The sequence below is a fragment of the Oncorhynchus masou genome, chromosome 12 (genome assembly GCF_036934945.1).
Source record: "Oncorhynchus masou masou isolate Uvic2021 chromosome 12, UVic_Omas_1.1, whole genome shotgun sequence".
NCBI lineage: Eukaryota > Metazoa > Chordata > Actinopteri > Salmoniformes > Salmonidae > Oncorhynchus > Oncorhynchus masou.
This window is the reverse complement of record NC_088223.1, coordinates 6390548-6408047: the sequence shown is the minus strand read 5'-3', so window position 1 is coordinate 6408047 and position 17500 is coordinate 6390548. Positions and strand designations below refer to the sequence as shown.

At 42.6% G+C, this 17500-nt stretch overlaps 1 protein-coding gene across 1 annotated transcript in view; it reads right to left on the bottom strand.

Moving 5' to 3' along the window:
* Nucleotides 1–17500, bottom strand: part of LOC135549490 (WAS/WASL-interacting protein family member 3-like) — a 39299-nt gene that overhangs the window by 6452 nt on the left and 15347 nt on the right. Inside the window, 4 exon segments of the mRNA XM_064979491.1 lie at nt 1–119; nt 802–1093; nt 1096–1520; nt 2039–2185. The exon segment at nt 1–119 is cut by the window's left edge and continues 28 nt beyond it. Coding sequence (XP_064835563.1) covers nt 1–119; nt 802–1093; nt 1096–1520; nt 2039–2185 — 983 coding nt within the window.

The following is a 17500-nucleotide window of genomic DNA, read 5'->3' as shown; positions in this document are numbered from 1 at the left end:
ATTCCTCATTAAGGACGGGGGAAGGGGAGGAGGATGAGGGGGAGGGATCCGGTTGGTCAGCTCGGTGGACGGGGAGCGGGCCGGTGGGACGGGAGGAGAAGCCAACGACCTCCCCACACCTGTTGGGAAAGACAACAGACCATGTGGAGAACCCTCACAAAGAGAGTTTTCTCTCAGTGTTGTAAGTGTCTGTCTGTGTTAGCTAGATGAATGTGGTGTCATCGGAACTAAGCCCAGTTCGGACAGAATCTATTGAACAGTGTATCGTTATTCTGTTTTTACCAGGTACATTGACTGAGAACGCGTTCTCATTTACAGCAGCGACCCGGGGATTAGTTTACAAGGGAGAGGAAGGGGGGAATGAATGAGCCAATTGGAAGCTGGGGATGATTAGGTGACCGTGATGGTATGAGGGACAGATAGAATTAAACCACCACGAGTCATTAACAATCAGATGCAGGAAACAGTAATCGATCTCTCTGGGACTTTGCGATTGTATTTGATTTTGATCAATAATTACCTCCATATAATGTGAGAGCTTTGCAAATGTATAAAACAGTCAAATCATTGCAATATTATTGTATAAAACTGACCCATGCAGTACACAAACGAGGGCTAGCAAGTTCAACCAAAATCACCACACAGTTAACGCAAATATATGACTCAATCAAGTCACACGTCCACAAACTTTATCCCTCATCAGCGCATTTTCACAAGAATCATTGCATATCACATACAGTATTACAGAATTGCCGCTGCAAAAATCAAGCATTTTCCCCTTCAAATATCACAAAAAAATACCTGCACTCCTGGGCACAGCTGGTGGTCGTCGACTAGGTGCAGTGCAAGGGTAGGAGGGGGGCACCGGGGGCCGCATGGCAGGGGACGGCACAGGGGGCATCTTGGGTGGTGGAGGGGGCAGAGAGGAGGGGCAGCTGGGGGTGAATGAGGCGGGGAGGGGTGGAGGAGGAGGAGGAGGGGGGCCGTGGGGACCAGAGATAGAGAACCTCAATTCAGAGGAAGTGGAGAGGACAGGAGAGGGAGGAGGGGGAAGGATGATATGACGGGGGAGGGAGGAGGGGGGAGGGAGGAGGAGGAGAGGATGGGGGAGGGAGGAGACGGGTAGAAGAAACCAGAGTTCCGGTTAGGGAGGGAGGAGGGGGGTGTGGAGGGAGGAGGGGTAGAGGGCTGGGGTAAGGGGTGAGGGTGCTGGATGGGGAGCCAGGTAGGCTTGGTGACTTGGGTAGGGGGAGGAGGGGGGGGACCGGTGGGGATGGGGGGAGGCCTGCTGCTGGGACGCTCATGGAATGAGGGATGAGGGGGAGGAGGAGTGGTGGCGGGGGCAGTAATGGAGAGGGGAGGTTTGCTGTGAGAGGGGGAGGGAGGTGCGGAGGCTGAGTGGGCAGGGCTTCCTCTCTCTGTTGGCCTATGGTAGGGCTCGAGGGTGTGGCCACTGTCTGACGATGTTGGTGGAGGGTTCCACTGAGGCTTCAGTCCCGTTGATGAGCTTGAGCGTGAAACTGACACACATACACAATGTCTATTAGAAACAGACACTACAACACACAACCTGGTTTGTTCATGACAGATGTGGAGAGAGAGAGAGAGAGATAGAAGAGAGAGAGAGGAGAGAGGGAGAGACAGAGAAAGAGACAGAGAGAAAGAGAAAAAGAGAGAGAGGGGAAGAGAGAAAGACAGAGAGAGAGAGAGATGGGAAGAGAGAGAGACAGAGAGAAAGACAAAGAGAGAGAGAGAGGGGAAGAGAGAGAGAAAAAGAGAGAGACAGAGAGAGAGAGAGAGAGAGAGAGAAAGCACATAATATGACATTAGAAATGTCTTCATTCTTTGGGATCTTCTGTGAGTGTAATGTTCACTGTTAATTTTTATTGTTTATTTCACTTGTGTTTATTATCTTTTTCACTTGCTTTGGCGATGTAAACACACATTCCCATTCCAATGAAGCCCTTAGATTGAAATTGAAAATTGAATAGCAACGGACACCAGATAGACAGATAGTATTTTCATCATCCTGACCCACCCACGTTCTTCCCTCTCTGCCCAGCGGGTCTGAGGATGGGGAACCCGCCAGAGAACAAGCCCCCTAGAGAGGGCCTCACAGCCTCCACCCCTCCTCCTGATCCTCCCTGGGGATGGTCCTGGGACAGACCACCACTGGCCCTGGGCTCTGCATAGGGAACATAACACAAACAATGAGTCAATATGTTTTTATGATATCACCTGTACACACATGTACTGGTATCTCAGAGTACTGCAGACATACTGGTATCTCAGAGTACTGCAGACATACTGGTATCTCAGAGTACTGCAGACATACTGGTATCTAAGAGGACTGCAGACATACTGGTATCTCAGAGTACTACAGACATACTGGTATCTCAGAGTACTGCAGACATACTGGTATCTAAGAGGACTGCAGACATACTGGTATCTAAGAGTACTACAGACATACTGGTATCTCAGAGTACTGCAGACATACTGGTATCTAAGAGGACTGCAGACATACTGGTATCTAAGAGTACTACAGACATACTGGTATCTCAGAGTACTGCAGACATACTGGTATCTAAGAGGACTGCAGACATACTGGTATCTCAGAGTACTGCAGACATACTGGTATCTAAGAGTACTGCAGACATACTGGTATCTCAGAGTACTGCAGACATACTGGTATCTAAGAGTACTACAGACATACTGGTATCTAAGAGGACTGCAGACATACTGGTATCTAAGAGTACTGCAGACATACTGGTATCTAAGAGTACTGCAGACATACTGGTATCTCAGAGTACTGCAGACATACTGGTATCTAAGAGTACTACAGACATACTGGTATCTAAGAGGACTGCAGACATACTGGTATCTAAGAGTACTGCAGACATACTGGTATCTAAGAGTACTGCAGACATACTGGTATCTAAGAGTACTGCAGACATACTGGTATCTCAGAGTACTGCAGACATACTGGTATCTAAGAGTACTACAGACATACTGGTATCTCAGAGTACTGCAGACATACTGGTATCTAAGAGGACTGCAGACATACTGGTATCTCAGAGTACTGCAGACATACTGGTATCTAAGAGTACTGCAGACATACTGGTATCTAAGAGGACTGCAGACATACTGGTATCTAAGAGTACTACAGACATACTGGTATCTCAGAGTACTGCAGACATACTGGTATCTAAGAGGACTGCAGACATACTGGTATCTCAGAGTACTGCAGACATACTGGTATCTAAGAGGACTGCAGACATACTGGTATCTCAGAGTACTACAGACATACTGGTATCTAAGAGGACTGCAGACATACTGGTATCTAAGAGTACTGCAGACATACTGGTATCTAAGAGTACTGCAGACATACTGGTATCTCAGAGTACTACAGACATACTGGTATCTAAGAGTAAGAGGACTGCAGACATACTGGTATCTCAGAGTACTACAGACATACTGGTATCTAAGAGTAAGAGGACTGCAGACATACTGGTATCTCAGAGTACTGCAGACATACTGGTATCTCAGAGTACTACAGACATACTGGTATCTAAGAGTAAGAGGACTGCAGACATACTGGTATCTCAGAGTACTACAGACATACTGGTATCTAAGAGGACTGCAGACATACTGGTATCTAAGAGTACTGCAGACATACTGGTATCTCAGAGTACTGCAGACATACTGGTATCTAAGAGTACTACAGACATACTGGTATCTAAGAGGACTGCAGACATACTGGTATCTCAGAGTACTACAGACATACTGGTATCTAAGAGGACTGCAGACATACTGGTATCTAAGAGTACTGCAGACATACTGGTATCTAAGAGGACTGCAGACATACTGGTATCTCAGAGTACTACAGACATACTGGTATCTCAGAGTACTGCAGACATACTGGTATCTAAGAGGACTGCAGACATACTGGTATCTAAGAGTACTACAGACATACTGGTATCTAAGAGGACTGTAGACATACTGGTATCTAAGAGGACTGCAGACATACTGGTATCTAAGAGGACTGCAGACATACTGGTATCTAAGAGTACTGCAGACATACTGGTATCTCAGAGTACTGCAGACATACTGGTATCTCAGAGTACTACAGACATACTGGTATCTAAGAGGACTGCAGACATACTGGTATCTCAGAGTACTGCAGACATACTGGTATCTAAGAGTAAGAGGACTGCAGACATACTGGTATCTCAGAGTACTACAGACATACTGGTATCTAAGAGAACTGCAGACATACTGGTATCTAAGAGTACTACAGACATACTGGTATCTAAGAGTAAGAGGACTGCAGACATACTGGTATCTCAGAGTACTACAGACATACTGGTATCTAAGAGAACTGCAGACATACTGGTATCTAAGAGTACTACAGACATACTGGTATCTAAGAGTAAGAGGACTGCAGACATACTGGTATCTCAGAGTACTACAGACATACTGGTATCTAAGAGTAAGAGGACTGCAGACATACTGGTATCTAAGAGTACTACAGACATACTGGTATCTAAGAGTAAGAGGACTGCAGACATACTGGTATCTCAGAGTACTACAGACATACTGGTATCTAAGAGGACTGCAGACATACTGGTATCTAAGAGTACTACAGACATACTGGTATCTAAGAGAACTGCAGACATACTGGTATCTAAGAGTACTACAGACATACTGGTATCTAAGAGTAAGAGGACTGCAGACATACTGGTATCTCAGAGTACTACAGACATACTGGTATCTAAGAGAACTGCAGACATACTGGTATCTGACAGTAATTGTCAAGTTCTAATTCATTGCTTCACAATGACTTGCGCATTTACTTAGCACAGCATTTGAGACAATGTGTTTTACATTGGCTGCAACAGGCATGATTTATAGTTTATCAATGTAAGAGGATGTTCCTGACCACATGACCTAACCATGAGAAACTGGGGATCTGATTTATAGAATATAGGAGGTCTGGGTTATAGAATATAGGAGGTCTGGGTTATAGAATATAGGAGGGTTATAGAATATAGGAGGTCTGGGTTATAGAATATAGGAGGTCTGGGTTATAGAATATATGAGGTCTGGGTTATAGAATATATGAGGTCTGGGTTATAGAATATAGGAGGCCGGGGTTATAGAATATAGGAGGTCTGGGTTATAGAATATAGGAGGGTTATAGAATATAGGAGGTCTGGGTTATAGAATATAGGAGGTCTGGGTTATAGAATATAGGAGGCCTGGGTTATAGAATATATGAGGTCTGGGTTATAGAATATAGGAGGACTGGGTTATAGAATATAGGAGGTCTGGGTTATAGAATATAGGAGGTCTGGGTTATAGAATATAGGAGGCCTGGGTTATAGAATATATGAGGTCTGGTTTATAGAATACAGGAGGCCTGGGTTATAGAATATAGGAGGTCTGGGTTATAGAATATAGGAGGTCTGGGTTATAGAATATAGGAGGTCTGGGTTATAGAATATAGGAGGCCTGGGTTATAGATTATATGAGGTCTGGGTTATAGAATATAGGAGGTCTGGGTTATAGAATATAGGAGGGTTATAGAATATAGGAGGCCTGGGTTATAGAATATAGGAGGGTTATAGAATATAGGAGGCCTGGGTTATAGAATATAGGAGGTCTGGGTTAGAGAATATAGGAGGTCTGGGTTATAGAATATAGGAGGTCTGGGTTATAGAATATAGGAGGTCTGGGTTATAGAATATAGGAGGCCTGGGTTATAGAATATAGGAGGGTTATAGAATATAGGAGGCCTGGGTTATAGAATATATGAGGTCTGTGTTATAGAATATAGGAGGTCTGGGTTATAGAATATAGGAGGTCTGGGTTATAGAATATAGGAGGCCTGGGTTATAGAATATAGGAGGGTTATAGAATATAGGAGGTCTGGGTTATAGAATATAGGAGGCCTGGGTTATAGAATATATGAGGTCTGGGTTATAGAATATAGGAGGCCTGGGTTATAGAATATAGGAGGGTTATAGAATATAGGAGGCCTGGGTTATAGAATATAGGAGGTCTGGGTTATAGAATATAGGAGGCCTGGGTTATAGAATATATGAGGTCTGGGTTATAGAATATAGGAGGTCTGGGTTATAGAATATAGGAGGGTTATAGAATATAGGAGGCCTGGGTTATAGAATATAGGAGGGTTATAGAATATAGGAGGCCTGGGTTATAGAATATAGGAGGTCTGGGTTATAGAATATAGGAGGTCTGGGTTATAGAATATAGGAGGTCTGGGTTATAGAATATAGGAGGTCTGGGTTATAGAATATAGGAGGCCTGGGTTATAGAATATAGGAGGGTTATAGAATATAGGAGGCCTGGGTTATAGAATATATGAGGTCTGGGTTATAGAATATAGGAGGTCTGGGTTATAGAATATAGGAGGCCTGGGTTATAGAATATAGGAGGGTTATAGAATATAGGAGGCCTGGGTTATAGAATATATGAGGTCTGGGTTATAGAATATAGGAGGTCTGGGTTATAGAATATAGGAGGCCTGGGTTATAGAATATAGGAGGGTTATAGAATATAGGAGGCCTGGGTTATAGAATATATGAGGTCTGGGTTATAGAATATAGGAGGTCTGGGCTATAGAATATAGGAGGTCTGGGTTATAGAATATAGGAGGGTTATAGAATATAGGAGGCCTGGGTTATAGAATATATGAGGTCTGGGTTATAGAATATAGGAGGTCTGGGTTATAGAATATAGGAGGGTTATAGAATATAGGAGGCCTGGGTTATAGAATATATGAGGTCTGGGTTATAGAATATAGGAGGTCTGGGTTATAGAATATAGGAGGTCTGGGTTATAGAATATATGAGGTCTGGGTTATAGAATATATGAGGTCTGGGTTATAGAATATATGAGGTCTGGGTTATAGAATATAGGAGGCCTGGGTTATAGAATATAGGAGGTCTGGGTTATAGAATATAGGAGGTCTGGGTTATAGAATATAGGAGGGTTATAGAATATAGGAGGCCTGGGTTATAGAATATAGGAGGGTTATAGAATATAGGAGGCCTGGGTTATGGAATATAGGAGGCCTGGGTTATAGAATATAGGAGGCCTGGGTTATAGAATATAAGAGGGTTATAGAATATAGGAGGCCTGGGTTACAGAATATAGGGGGTCTGGGTTATAGAATATAGGAGGGTTATAGAATATAGGAGGCCTGGGTTATGGAATATAGGAGGCCTGGGTTATAGAATATAAGAGGGTTACAGAATATAGGAGGTCTGGGTTATAGAATATAGGAGGCCTGGGTTATAGAATATAGGAGGGTTATAGAATATAGGAGGCCTGGGTTATGGAATATAGGAGGCCTGGGTTATAGAATATAAGAGGGTTACAGAATATAGGAGGTCTGGGTTATAGAATATAGGAGGTCTGGGTTATGGAATATAGGAGGGTTACAGAATATAGGAGGTCTGGGTTATAGAATATAGGAGGGTTATAGAATATAGGAGGCCTGGGTTATGGAATATAGGAGGCCTGGGTTACAGAATATAAGAGGGTTACAGAATATAGGAGGTCTGGGTTATAGAATATAGGAGGGTTATAGAATATAGGATGTCTGGGTTATAGAATATAGGAGGCCTGGGTTATAGAATATAGGAGGGTTATAGAATATAGGAGGCCTGGTTTATAGAATATAGGAGGGTTATAGAATATAGGAGGGTTATAGAATATAGGAGGCCTGGTTTATAGAATATAGGAGGGTTATAGAATATAGGAGGGTTATAGAATATAGGAGGCCTGGTTTATAGAATATAGGAGGGTTATAGAATATAGGAGGGTTATAGAATATAGGAGGCCTGGTTTATAGAATATAGGAGGGTTATAGAATATAGGAGGGTTATAGAATATAGGAGGGTTATAGAATATAGGAGGCCTGGTTTATAGAATATAGGAGGCCTGGTTTATAGAATATAGGAGGCCTGGGTTATAGAATATAGGATGTCTGGGTTATAGAATATAGGAGGCCTGGGTTATAGAATATAGGAGGTCTGGGTTATAGAATATAGGAGGCCTGGGTTATAGAATATAGGATGTCTGGGTTATAGAATATAGGAGGGTTATAGAATATAGGAGGTCTGGGTTATAGAATATAGGAGGGTTATAGAATATAGGAGGCCTGGGTTATAGAATATAGGAGGGTTATAGAATATAGGAGGTCTGGGTTATAGAATATAGGAGGTCTGGGTTATAGAATATAGGAGGGATATAGAATATAGGAGGGTTACAGAATATAGGAGGTCTGGGTTATAGAATATAGGAGGGATATAGAATATAGGAGGGTTATAGAATATAGGAGGCCTGGGTTATAGAATATAGGAGGGATATAGAATATAGGAGGTCTGGGTTATAGAATATAGGAGGCCTGGGTTATAGAATATAGGAGGGTTATAGAATATAGGAGGCCTGGGTTATAGAATATAGGAGGGTTACAGAATATAGGAGGCCTGGGTTATAGAATATAGGAGGCCTGGGTTATAGAATATAGGAGGCCTGGGTTATAGAATATAGGATGTCTGGGTTTTAGAATATAGGAGGGTTATAGAATATAGGAGGCCTGGGTTATAGAATATAGGGGGTCTGGGTTATAGAATATAGGAGGGTTATAGAATATATGAGGTCTGGGTTATAGAATATAGGAGGCCTGGGTTATAGAATATAGGAGGCCTGGGTTATAGAATATAGGAGGCCTGGGTTATAGAATATAGGAGGCCTGGGTTATAGAATATAGGAGGTCTGGGTTATAGAATATAGGAGGCCTGGGTTATAGAATATAGGAGGCCTGGGTTATAGAATATAGGAGGCCTGGGTTATAGAATATAGGAGGCCTGGGTTATAGAATATAGGAGGTCTGGGTTATAGAATATAGGAGGGTTATAGAATATAGGAGGCCTGGGTTATAGAATATAGGAGGCCTGGGTTATAGAATATAGGAGGCCTGGGTTATAGAATATAGGAGGCCTGGGTTATAGAATATAGGAGGTCTGGGTTATAGAATATAGGAGGCCTGGGTTATAGAATATAGGAGGCCTGGGTTATAGAATATAGGAGGCCTGGGTTATAGAATATAGGAGGCCTGGGTTATAGAATATAGGAGGTCTGGGTTATAGAATATAGGAGGCCTGGGTTATAGAATATAGGATGTCTGGGTTATAGAATATAGGAGGCCTGGGTTATAGAATATAGGAGGTCTGGGTTATAGAATATAGGAGGCCTGGGTTATAGAATATAGGAGGCCTGGGTTATAGAATATAGGAGGTCTGGGTTATAGAATATAGGAGGCCTGGGTTATAGAATATAGTAGGGTTATAGAATATAGGAGGGTTATAGAATATAGGAGGCCTGGGTTACAGAATATAGGAGGGTTATAGAATATAGGAGGCCTGGGTTATAGAATATAGGAGGGTTATAGAATATAGGATGTCTGGGTTATAGAATATAGGAGGCCTGGGTTATAGAATATATGAGGTCTGGGTTATAGAATATATGAGGTCTGGGTTACAGAATATAGGAGGTCTGGGTTATAGAATATAGGAGGGTTATAGAATATAGGAGGGTTATAGAATATAGGAGGTCTGGGTTATAGAATATAGGAGGGTTATAGAATATAGGAGGCCTGGGTTATAGAATATAGGAGGCCTGGGTTATAGAATATAGGAGGCCTGGGTTATAGAATATAGGAGGCCTGGGATATAGAATATAGGAGGCCTGGGATATAGAATATAGGAGGGTTATAGAATATAGGAGGCCTGGGTTATAGGATATAGGAGGCCTGGGATATAGAATATAGGAGGCCTGGGATATAGAATATAGGAGGGTTATAGAATATAGGAGGCCTGGGTTATAGAATATAGGATGTCTGGGTTATAGAATATAGGAGGCCTGGGTTATAGAATATAGGAGGTCTGGGTTATAGAATATAGGAGGCCTGGGTTATAGAATATAGGAGGCCTGGGTTATAGAATATAGGAGGTCTGGGTTATAGAATATAGGAGGTCTGGGTTATAGAATATAGGAGGCCTGGGTTATAGAATATAGTAGGGTTATAGAATATAGGAGGGTTATAGAATATAGGAGGCCTGGGTTACAGAATATAGGAGGGTTATAGAATATAGGAGGCCTGGGTTATAGAATATAGGAGGGTTATAGAATATAGGATGTCTGGGTTATAGAATATAGGAGGCCTGGGTTATAGAATATATGAGGTCTGGGTTATAGAATATATGAGGTCTGGGTTACAGAATATAGGAGGTCTGGGTTATAGAATATAGGAGGGTTATAGAATATAGGAGGGTTATAGAATATAGGAGGGTTATAGATTATAGGAGGTCTGGGTTATAGAATATAGGAGGGTTATAGAATATAGGAGGCCTGGGTTATAGAATATAGGAGGCCTGGGTTATAGAATATAGGAGGCCTGGGTTATAGAATATAGGAGGCCTGGGATATAGAATATAGGAGGCCTGGGATATAGAATATAGGAGGGTTATAGAATATAGGAGGCCTGGGTTATAGAATATAGGAGGCCTGGGTTATAGAATATAGGAGGCCTGGGATATAGAATATAGGAGGGTTATAGAATATAGGAGGCCTGGGTTATAGAATATAGGAGGCCTGGGATATAGAATATAGGAGGCCTGGGTTATAGAATATAGGAGGTCTGGGTTATAGAATATAGGAGGTCTGGGTTATAGAATATAGGGGGTCTGGGTTATAGAATATAGGAGGGTTATAGAATATAGGAGGGTTATAGAATATAGGGGGTCTGGGTTATAGAATATAGGAGGTCTGGGTTATAGAATATAGGAGGGTTATAGAATATAGGAGGTCTGGGTTATAGAATATAGTAGGCCTGGGTTATAGAATGTAGGAGGTCTGGGTTATAGAATATAGGAGGGTTATAGAATATAGGAGGGTCATAGAATATAGGAGGCCTGGGTTATAGAATATAGGAGGCCTGGGTTATAGAATATAGGAGGGTTATAGAATATAGGAGGCCTGGGTTATAGAATATAGGAGGCCTGGGTTATAGAATATAGGAGGGTTATAGAATATAGGAGGCCTGGGTTATAGAATATAGGAGGTCTGGGTTATAGAATATAGGAGGTCTGGGTTATAGAATATAGGAGGGTTATAGAATATAGGAGGTCTGGTTATAGAATATAGGAGGGTTATAGAATATAGGAGGTCTGGGATATAGAATATAGGAGGTCTGGGTTATAGAATATAGGAGGGTTATAGAATATAGGAGGCCTGGGTTATAGAATATAGGAGGTCTGGGTTATAGAATATAGGGGTTCTGAGTTATAGAATCTCCCTGTGTTTTCTCATGTGTTTCTCAAGGTGTTTCTCACTGTGTTTCTCCATGTGTTTCTCCATGTGTTTCTCCCTGTGTTTCACCATGTGTTTCTCCCTGTGTTTCACCATGTGTTTCTCAAGGTGTTTCTCCCTGTGTTTCACCATGTGTTTCTCAAGGTGTTTCTCCCTGTGTTTCACCATGTGTTTCTCAAGGTGTTTCTCCATGTGTTTCACCATGTGTTTCTCCAGGTGTTTCTCCATGTGTTTCCCCATGTGTTTCACCATGTGTTTCACCATGTGTTTCTGAAGGTGTTTCTCCCTGTGTTTCACCATGTGTTTCTCAAGGTGTTTCTCCCTGTGTTTCACCATGTGTTTCTCAAGGTGTTTCTCCATGTGTTTCTCCAAGTGTTTCTCCATGTGTTTCTCCATGTGTTTCTCCATGTGTTTCTCCATGTGTTTCCCCATGTGTTTCCCCATGTGTTTCTCCATGTGTTTCTCCATGTGTTTCCCCATGTGTTTCCCCATTTGTTTCTCCATGTGTTTCCCCATTTGTTTCTCCAGGTGTTTCTCCATGTGTTTCCCCATGTGTTTCCCCATTTGTTTCTCCATGTGTTTCTCCATGTGTTTCTCCATGTGTTTCTCCATGTGTTTCTCCATGTGTTTCCCCATGTGTTTCCCCATTTGTTTCTCCATGTGTTTCCCCATTTGTTTCTCCAGGTGTTTCTCCATGTGTTTCTACATGTGTTTCCCCATGTGTTTCTCCATGTGTTTCTCCATGTGTTTCTCCATGTGTTTCCCCATGTGTTTCCCCATTTGTTTCTCCATGTGTTTCCCCATTTGTTTCTCCATGTGTTTCTCCATGTGTTTCTCCATGTGTTTCTCCATGTGTTTCTCCATGTGTTTCCCCATGTGTTTCTCCATGTGTTTCTCCATGTGTTTCCCCATGTGTTTCCCCATGTGTTTCTCCATGTGTTTCTCCATGTGTTTCTCCATGTGTTTCCCCATGTGTTTCTCCATGTGTTTCCCCATGTGTTTCTCCATGTGTTTCCCCATGTGTTTCTCCATGTGTTTCCCCATGTGTTTCCCCATGTGTTTCTCCATGTGTTTCTCCATGTGTTTCCCCATGTGTTTCCCCATGTGTTTCTCCATGTGTTTCTCCATGTGTTTCTCCATGTGTTTCCCCATTTGTTTCTCCATGTGTTTCTCCATTTGTTTCTCCATGTGTTTCCCCATGTGTTTCTCAAGGTGTTTCTCCATGTGTTTCTCCATGTGTTTCCCCATGTGTTTCTCCATGTGTTTCTCCATGTGTTTCCCCATGTGTTTCCCCATTTGTTTCTCCATGTGTTTCTCCATGTGTTTCTCCATGTGTTTCTCCATGTGTTTCTCCATGTGTTTCTCCATGTGTTTCCCCATGTGTTTCTCCATGTGTTTCTCCATGTGTTTCCCCATTTGTTTCTCCATGTGTTTCTCCATTTGTTTCTCCATGTGTTTCCCCATGTGTTTCTCAAGGTGTTTCTCCATGTGTTTCTCCATGTGTTTCCCCATGTGTTTCTCCATGTGTTTCTCCATGTGTTTCCCCATGTGTTTCCCCATTTGTTTCTCCATGTGTTTCTCCATGTGTTTCTCCATGTGTTTCTCCATGTGTTTCTCCATGTGTTTCTCCATGTGTTTCCCCATGTGTTTCTCCATGTGTTTCTCCATGTGTTTCCCCATTTGTTTCTCCATGTGTTTCTCCATGTGTTTCTCCATGTGTTTCTCCATGTGTTTCTCCATGTGTTTCCCCATGTGTTTCTCCATGTGTTTCTCCGTGTGTTTCTCCATGTGTTTCTCCATGTGTTTCCCCATGTGTTTCCCCATTTGTTTCTCCATGTGTTTCTCCATGTGTTTCTCCATGTGTTTCTCCATGTGTTTCTCCATGTGTTTCTCCATGTGTTTCTCCATGTGTTTCCCCATGTGTTTCTCCATGTGTTTCTCCGTGTGTTTCTCCATGTGTTTCCCCATTTGTTTCTCCATGTGTTTCTCCATGTGTTTCTCCATGTGTTTCTCCATGTGTTTCCCCATGAGTTTCCCCATGTGTTTCTCAAGGTGTTTCTCCATGTGTTTCTCCATGTGTTTCTCCATTTGTTTCTCCATGTGTTTCCCCATGTGTTTCTCCATGTGTTTCTCAAGGTGTTTCTCCATGTGTTTCTCCATGTGTTTCTCCATGTGTTTCCCCATGGGTTTCCCCATGTGTTTCTCAAGGTGTTTCTCCATGTGTTTCTCCATGTGTTTCCCCATGTCTTTCACCATGTGTTTCTCCATGTGTTTCTGAAGGTGTTTCTCCATGTGTTTCTCAATGTGTTTCCCCATGTGTTTCACCATGTGTTTCACCATGTGTTTCACCATGTGTTTCTCCATGTGTTTCTCAATGTGTTTCCCCATGTGTTTCCCCATGTGTTTCTCCATGTGTTTCTCCATGTGTTTCCCCATGTGTTTCTCCATGTGTTTCTCAATGTGTTTCCCCATGTGTTTCCCCATTTGTTTCCCCATGTGTTTCTCCATGTGTTTCTCAATGTGTTTCCCCATGTGTTTCCCCATGTGTTTCTCCATGTGTTTCCCTATGTGTTTCCCCATGTGTTTCTCCATGTGTTTCCACCTGTGTTTCTCCATTTGTTTCTCCATGTGTTTCCCCATGTGTTTCCCCATGTGTTTCTACATGTGTTTCCCCATGTGTTTCTACATGTGTTTCTCCATGTGTTTCTCCATGTGTTTCCCCATTTGTTTCTCCATGTGTTTCTCCGTGTGTTTCTCCATGTGTTTCCCCATGTGTTTCCCCATGTGTTTCCCCATTTGTTTCCCCATGTGTTTCTACATGTGTTTCTCCATGTGTTTCTCCATGTGTTTCTCCATTTGTTTCTCCATGTGTTTCCCCATTTGTTTCTCCATGTGTTTCCCCATGTGTTTCCCCATGTGTTTCTACATGTGTTTCCCCATTTGTTTCTCCATGTGTTTCTCCATGTGTTTCTCCATGTGTTTCCCCATGTGTTTCTCAAGGTGTTTCTCCATGTGTTTCTCCATGTGTTTCCCCATGTCTTTCACCATGTGTTTCACCATGTGTTTCACCATGTGTTTCTCCATGTGTTTCTCCATGTGTTTCCCCATGGGTTTCCCCATGTGTTTCTCCATGTGTTTCTACATGTGTTTCCCCAATTGTTTCTCCATGTGTTTCTCCATGTGTTTCTCCATGTGTTTCTCCATGTGTTTCCCCATTTGTTTCTCCATGTGTTTCTCCATGTGTTTCTCCATGTGTTTCTCCATGTGTTTCTCCATGTGTTTCCCCATGTGTTTCTCCATGTGTTTCTCCATGTGTTTCCCCATGTGTTTCCCCATGTGTTTCTCCATGTGTTTCTCCATGTGTTTCTCCATGTGTTTCCCCATGTGTTTCTCCATGTGTTTCCCCATGTGTTTCTCCATGTGTTTCCCCATGTGTTTCTCCATGTGTTTCCCCATGTGTTTCCCCATGTGTTTCTCCATGTGTTTCTCCATGTGTTTCCCCATGTGTTTCCCCATGTGTTTCTCCATGTGTTTCTCCATGTGTTTCTCCATGTGTTTCCCCATTTGTTTCTCCATGTGTTTCTCCATTTGTTTCTCCATGTGTTTCCCCATGTGTTTCTCAAGGTGTTTCTCCATGTGTTTCTCCATGTGTTTCCCCATGTGTTTCTCCATGTGTTTCTCCATGTGTTTCCCCATGTGTTTCCCCATTTGTTTCTCCATGTGTTTCTCCATGTGTTTCTCCATGTGTTTCTCCATGTGTTTCTCCATGTGTTTCTCCATGTGTTTCCCCATGTGTTTCTCCATGTGTTTCTCCATGTGTTTCCCCATTTGTTTCTCCATGTGTTTCTCCATGTGGTTCTCCATGTGTTTCTCCATGTGTTTCTCCATGTGTTTCCCCATGTGTTTCTCCATGTGTTTCTCTGTGTGTTTCTCCATGTGTTTCTCCATGTGTTTCCCCATGTGTTTCCCCATTTGTTTCTCCATGTGTTTCTCCATGTGTTTCTCCATGTGTTTCCCCATGTGTTTCTCCATGTGTTTCTCCATGTGTTTCTCCATGTGTTTCCCCATGTGTTTCTCCATGTGTTTCTCCGTGTGTTTCTCCATGTGTTTCCCCATTTGTTTCTCCATGTGTTTCTCCATGTGTTTCTCCATGTGTTTCTCCATGTGTTTCCCCATGTGTTTCTCAAGGTGTTTCTCCATGTGTTTCTCCATGTGTTTCTCCATTTGTTTCTCCATGTGTTTCCCCATGTGTTTCTCCATGTGTTTCTCAAGGTGTTTCTCCATGTGTTTCTCCATGTGTTTCTCCATGTGTTTCCCCATGGGTTTCCCCATGTGTTTCTCAAGGTGTTTCTCCATGTGTTTCTCCATGTGTTTCCCCATGTCTTTCACCATGTGTTTCTCCATGTGTTTCTCCATGTGTTTCCCCATGTGTTTCTCAAGGTGTTTCTCCATGTGTTTCTCCATGTGTTTCCCCATTTGTTTCTCCATGTGTTTCTCCATGTGTTTCTCCATGTGTTTCTCCATGTGTTTCTCCATGTGTTTCCCCATGGGTTTCTCCATGTGTTTCTCAAGGTGTTTCTCCATGTGTTTCTCCATGTGTTTCTCCAGGTGTTTCTCTATGTGTTTCTCCATGTGTTTCTGAAGGTGTTTCTCCATGTGTTTCTCAATGTGTTTCCCCATGTGTTTCACCATGTGTTTCACCATGTGTTTCACCATGTGTTTCTCCATGTGTTTCTCAATGTGTTTCCCCATGTGTTTCCCCATGTGTTTCTCCATTTGTTTCTCCATGTGTTTCTCCATGTGTTTCTCCATGTGTTTCCCCATTTGTTTCTCCATGTGTTTCTCCATGTGTTTCCCCATGTGTTTCTCCATGTGTTTCTCAATGTGTTTCCCCATGTGTTTCCCCATTTGTTTCCCCATGTGTTTCTCCATGTGTTTCTCAATGTGTTTCCCCATGTGTTTCCCCATTTGTTTCTCCATGTGTTTCTCCATGTGTTTCCCTATGTGTTTCCCCATGTGTTTCTCCATGTGTTTCCACCTGTGTTTCTCCATTTGTTTCTCCATGTGTTTCCCATGTGTTTCCCCATGTGTTTCTACATGTGTTTCCCCATGTGTTTCTACATGTGTTTCTCCATGTGTTTCTCCATGTGTTTCCCCATTTGTTTCTCCATGTGTTTCTCCGTGTGTTTCTCCATGTGTTTCCCCATGTGTTTCCCCATGTGTTTCCCCATTTGTTTCCCCATGTGTTTCTACATGTGTTTCTCCATGTGTTTCTCCATGTGTTTCTCCATTTGTTTCTCCATGTGTTTCCCCATTTGTTTCTCCATGTGTTTCCCCATGTGTTTCCCCATGTGTTTCTACATGTGTTTCCCCATTTGTTTCTCCATGTGTTTCTCCATGTGTTTCTCCATGTGTTTCCCCATGTGTTTCTCAAGGTGTTTCTCCATGTGTTTCTCCATGTGTTTCCCCATGTCTTTCACCATGTGTTTCACCATGTGTTTCACCATGTGTTTCTCCATGTGTTTCTCCATGTGTTTCCCCATGGGTTTCCCCATGTGTTTCTCCATGTGTTTCTACATGTGTTTCCCCATTTGTTTCTCCATGTGTTTCTCCATGTGTTTCTCCATGTGTTTCTCCATGTGTTTCCCCATTTGTTTCTCCATGTGTTTCTCCATGTGTTTCTACATGTGTTTCCCCATTTGTTTCTCCATGTGTTTCTCCATGTGTTTCTCCATGTGTTTCCCCATGTGTTTCTCCATGTGTTTTTCCATGTGTTTCTCCATGTGTTTCTCCATGTGTTTCTACATGTGTTTCCCCATTTGTTTCTCCATGTGTTTCTCCATGTGTTTCTCCATGTGTTTCACCATGTGTTTCCCCATTTGTTTCACCATGTGTTTCCCCATTTGTTTCTCCATGTGTTTCTCCATGTGTTTCTCCATGTGTTTCTCCATGTGTTTCCCCATGTGTTTCTCAAGGTGTTTCTCCATGTGATTCTCCATGTGTTTCCCCATTTGTTTCTCCATGTGTTTCTCCATGTGTTTCTCCATGTGTTTCTCCATGTGTTTCCCCATGTCTTTCACCATGTGTTTCTCCATGTGTT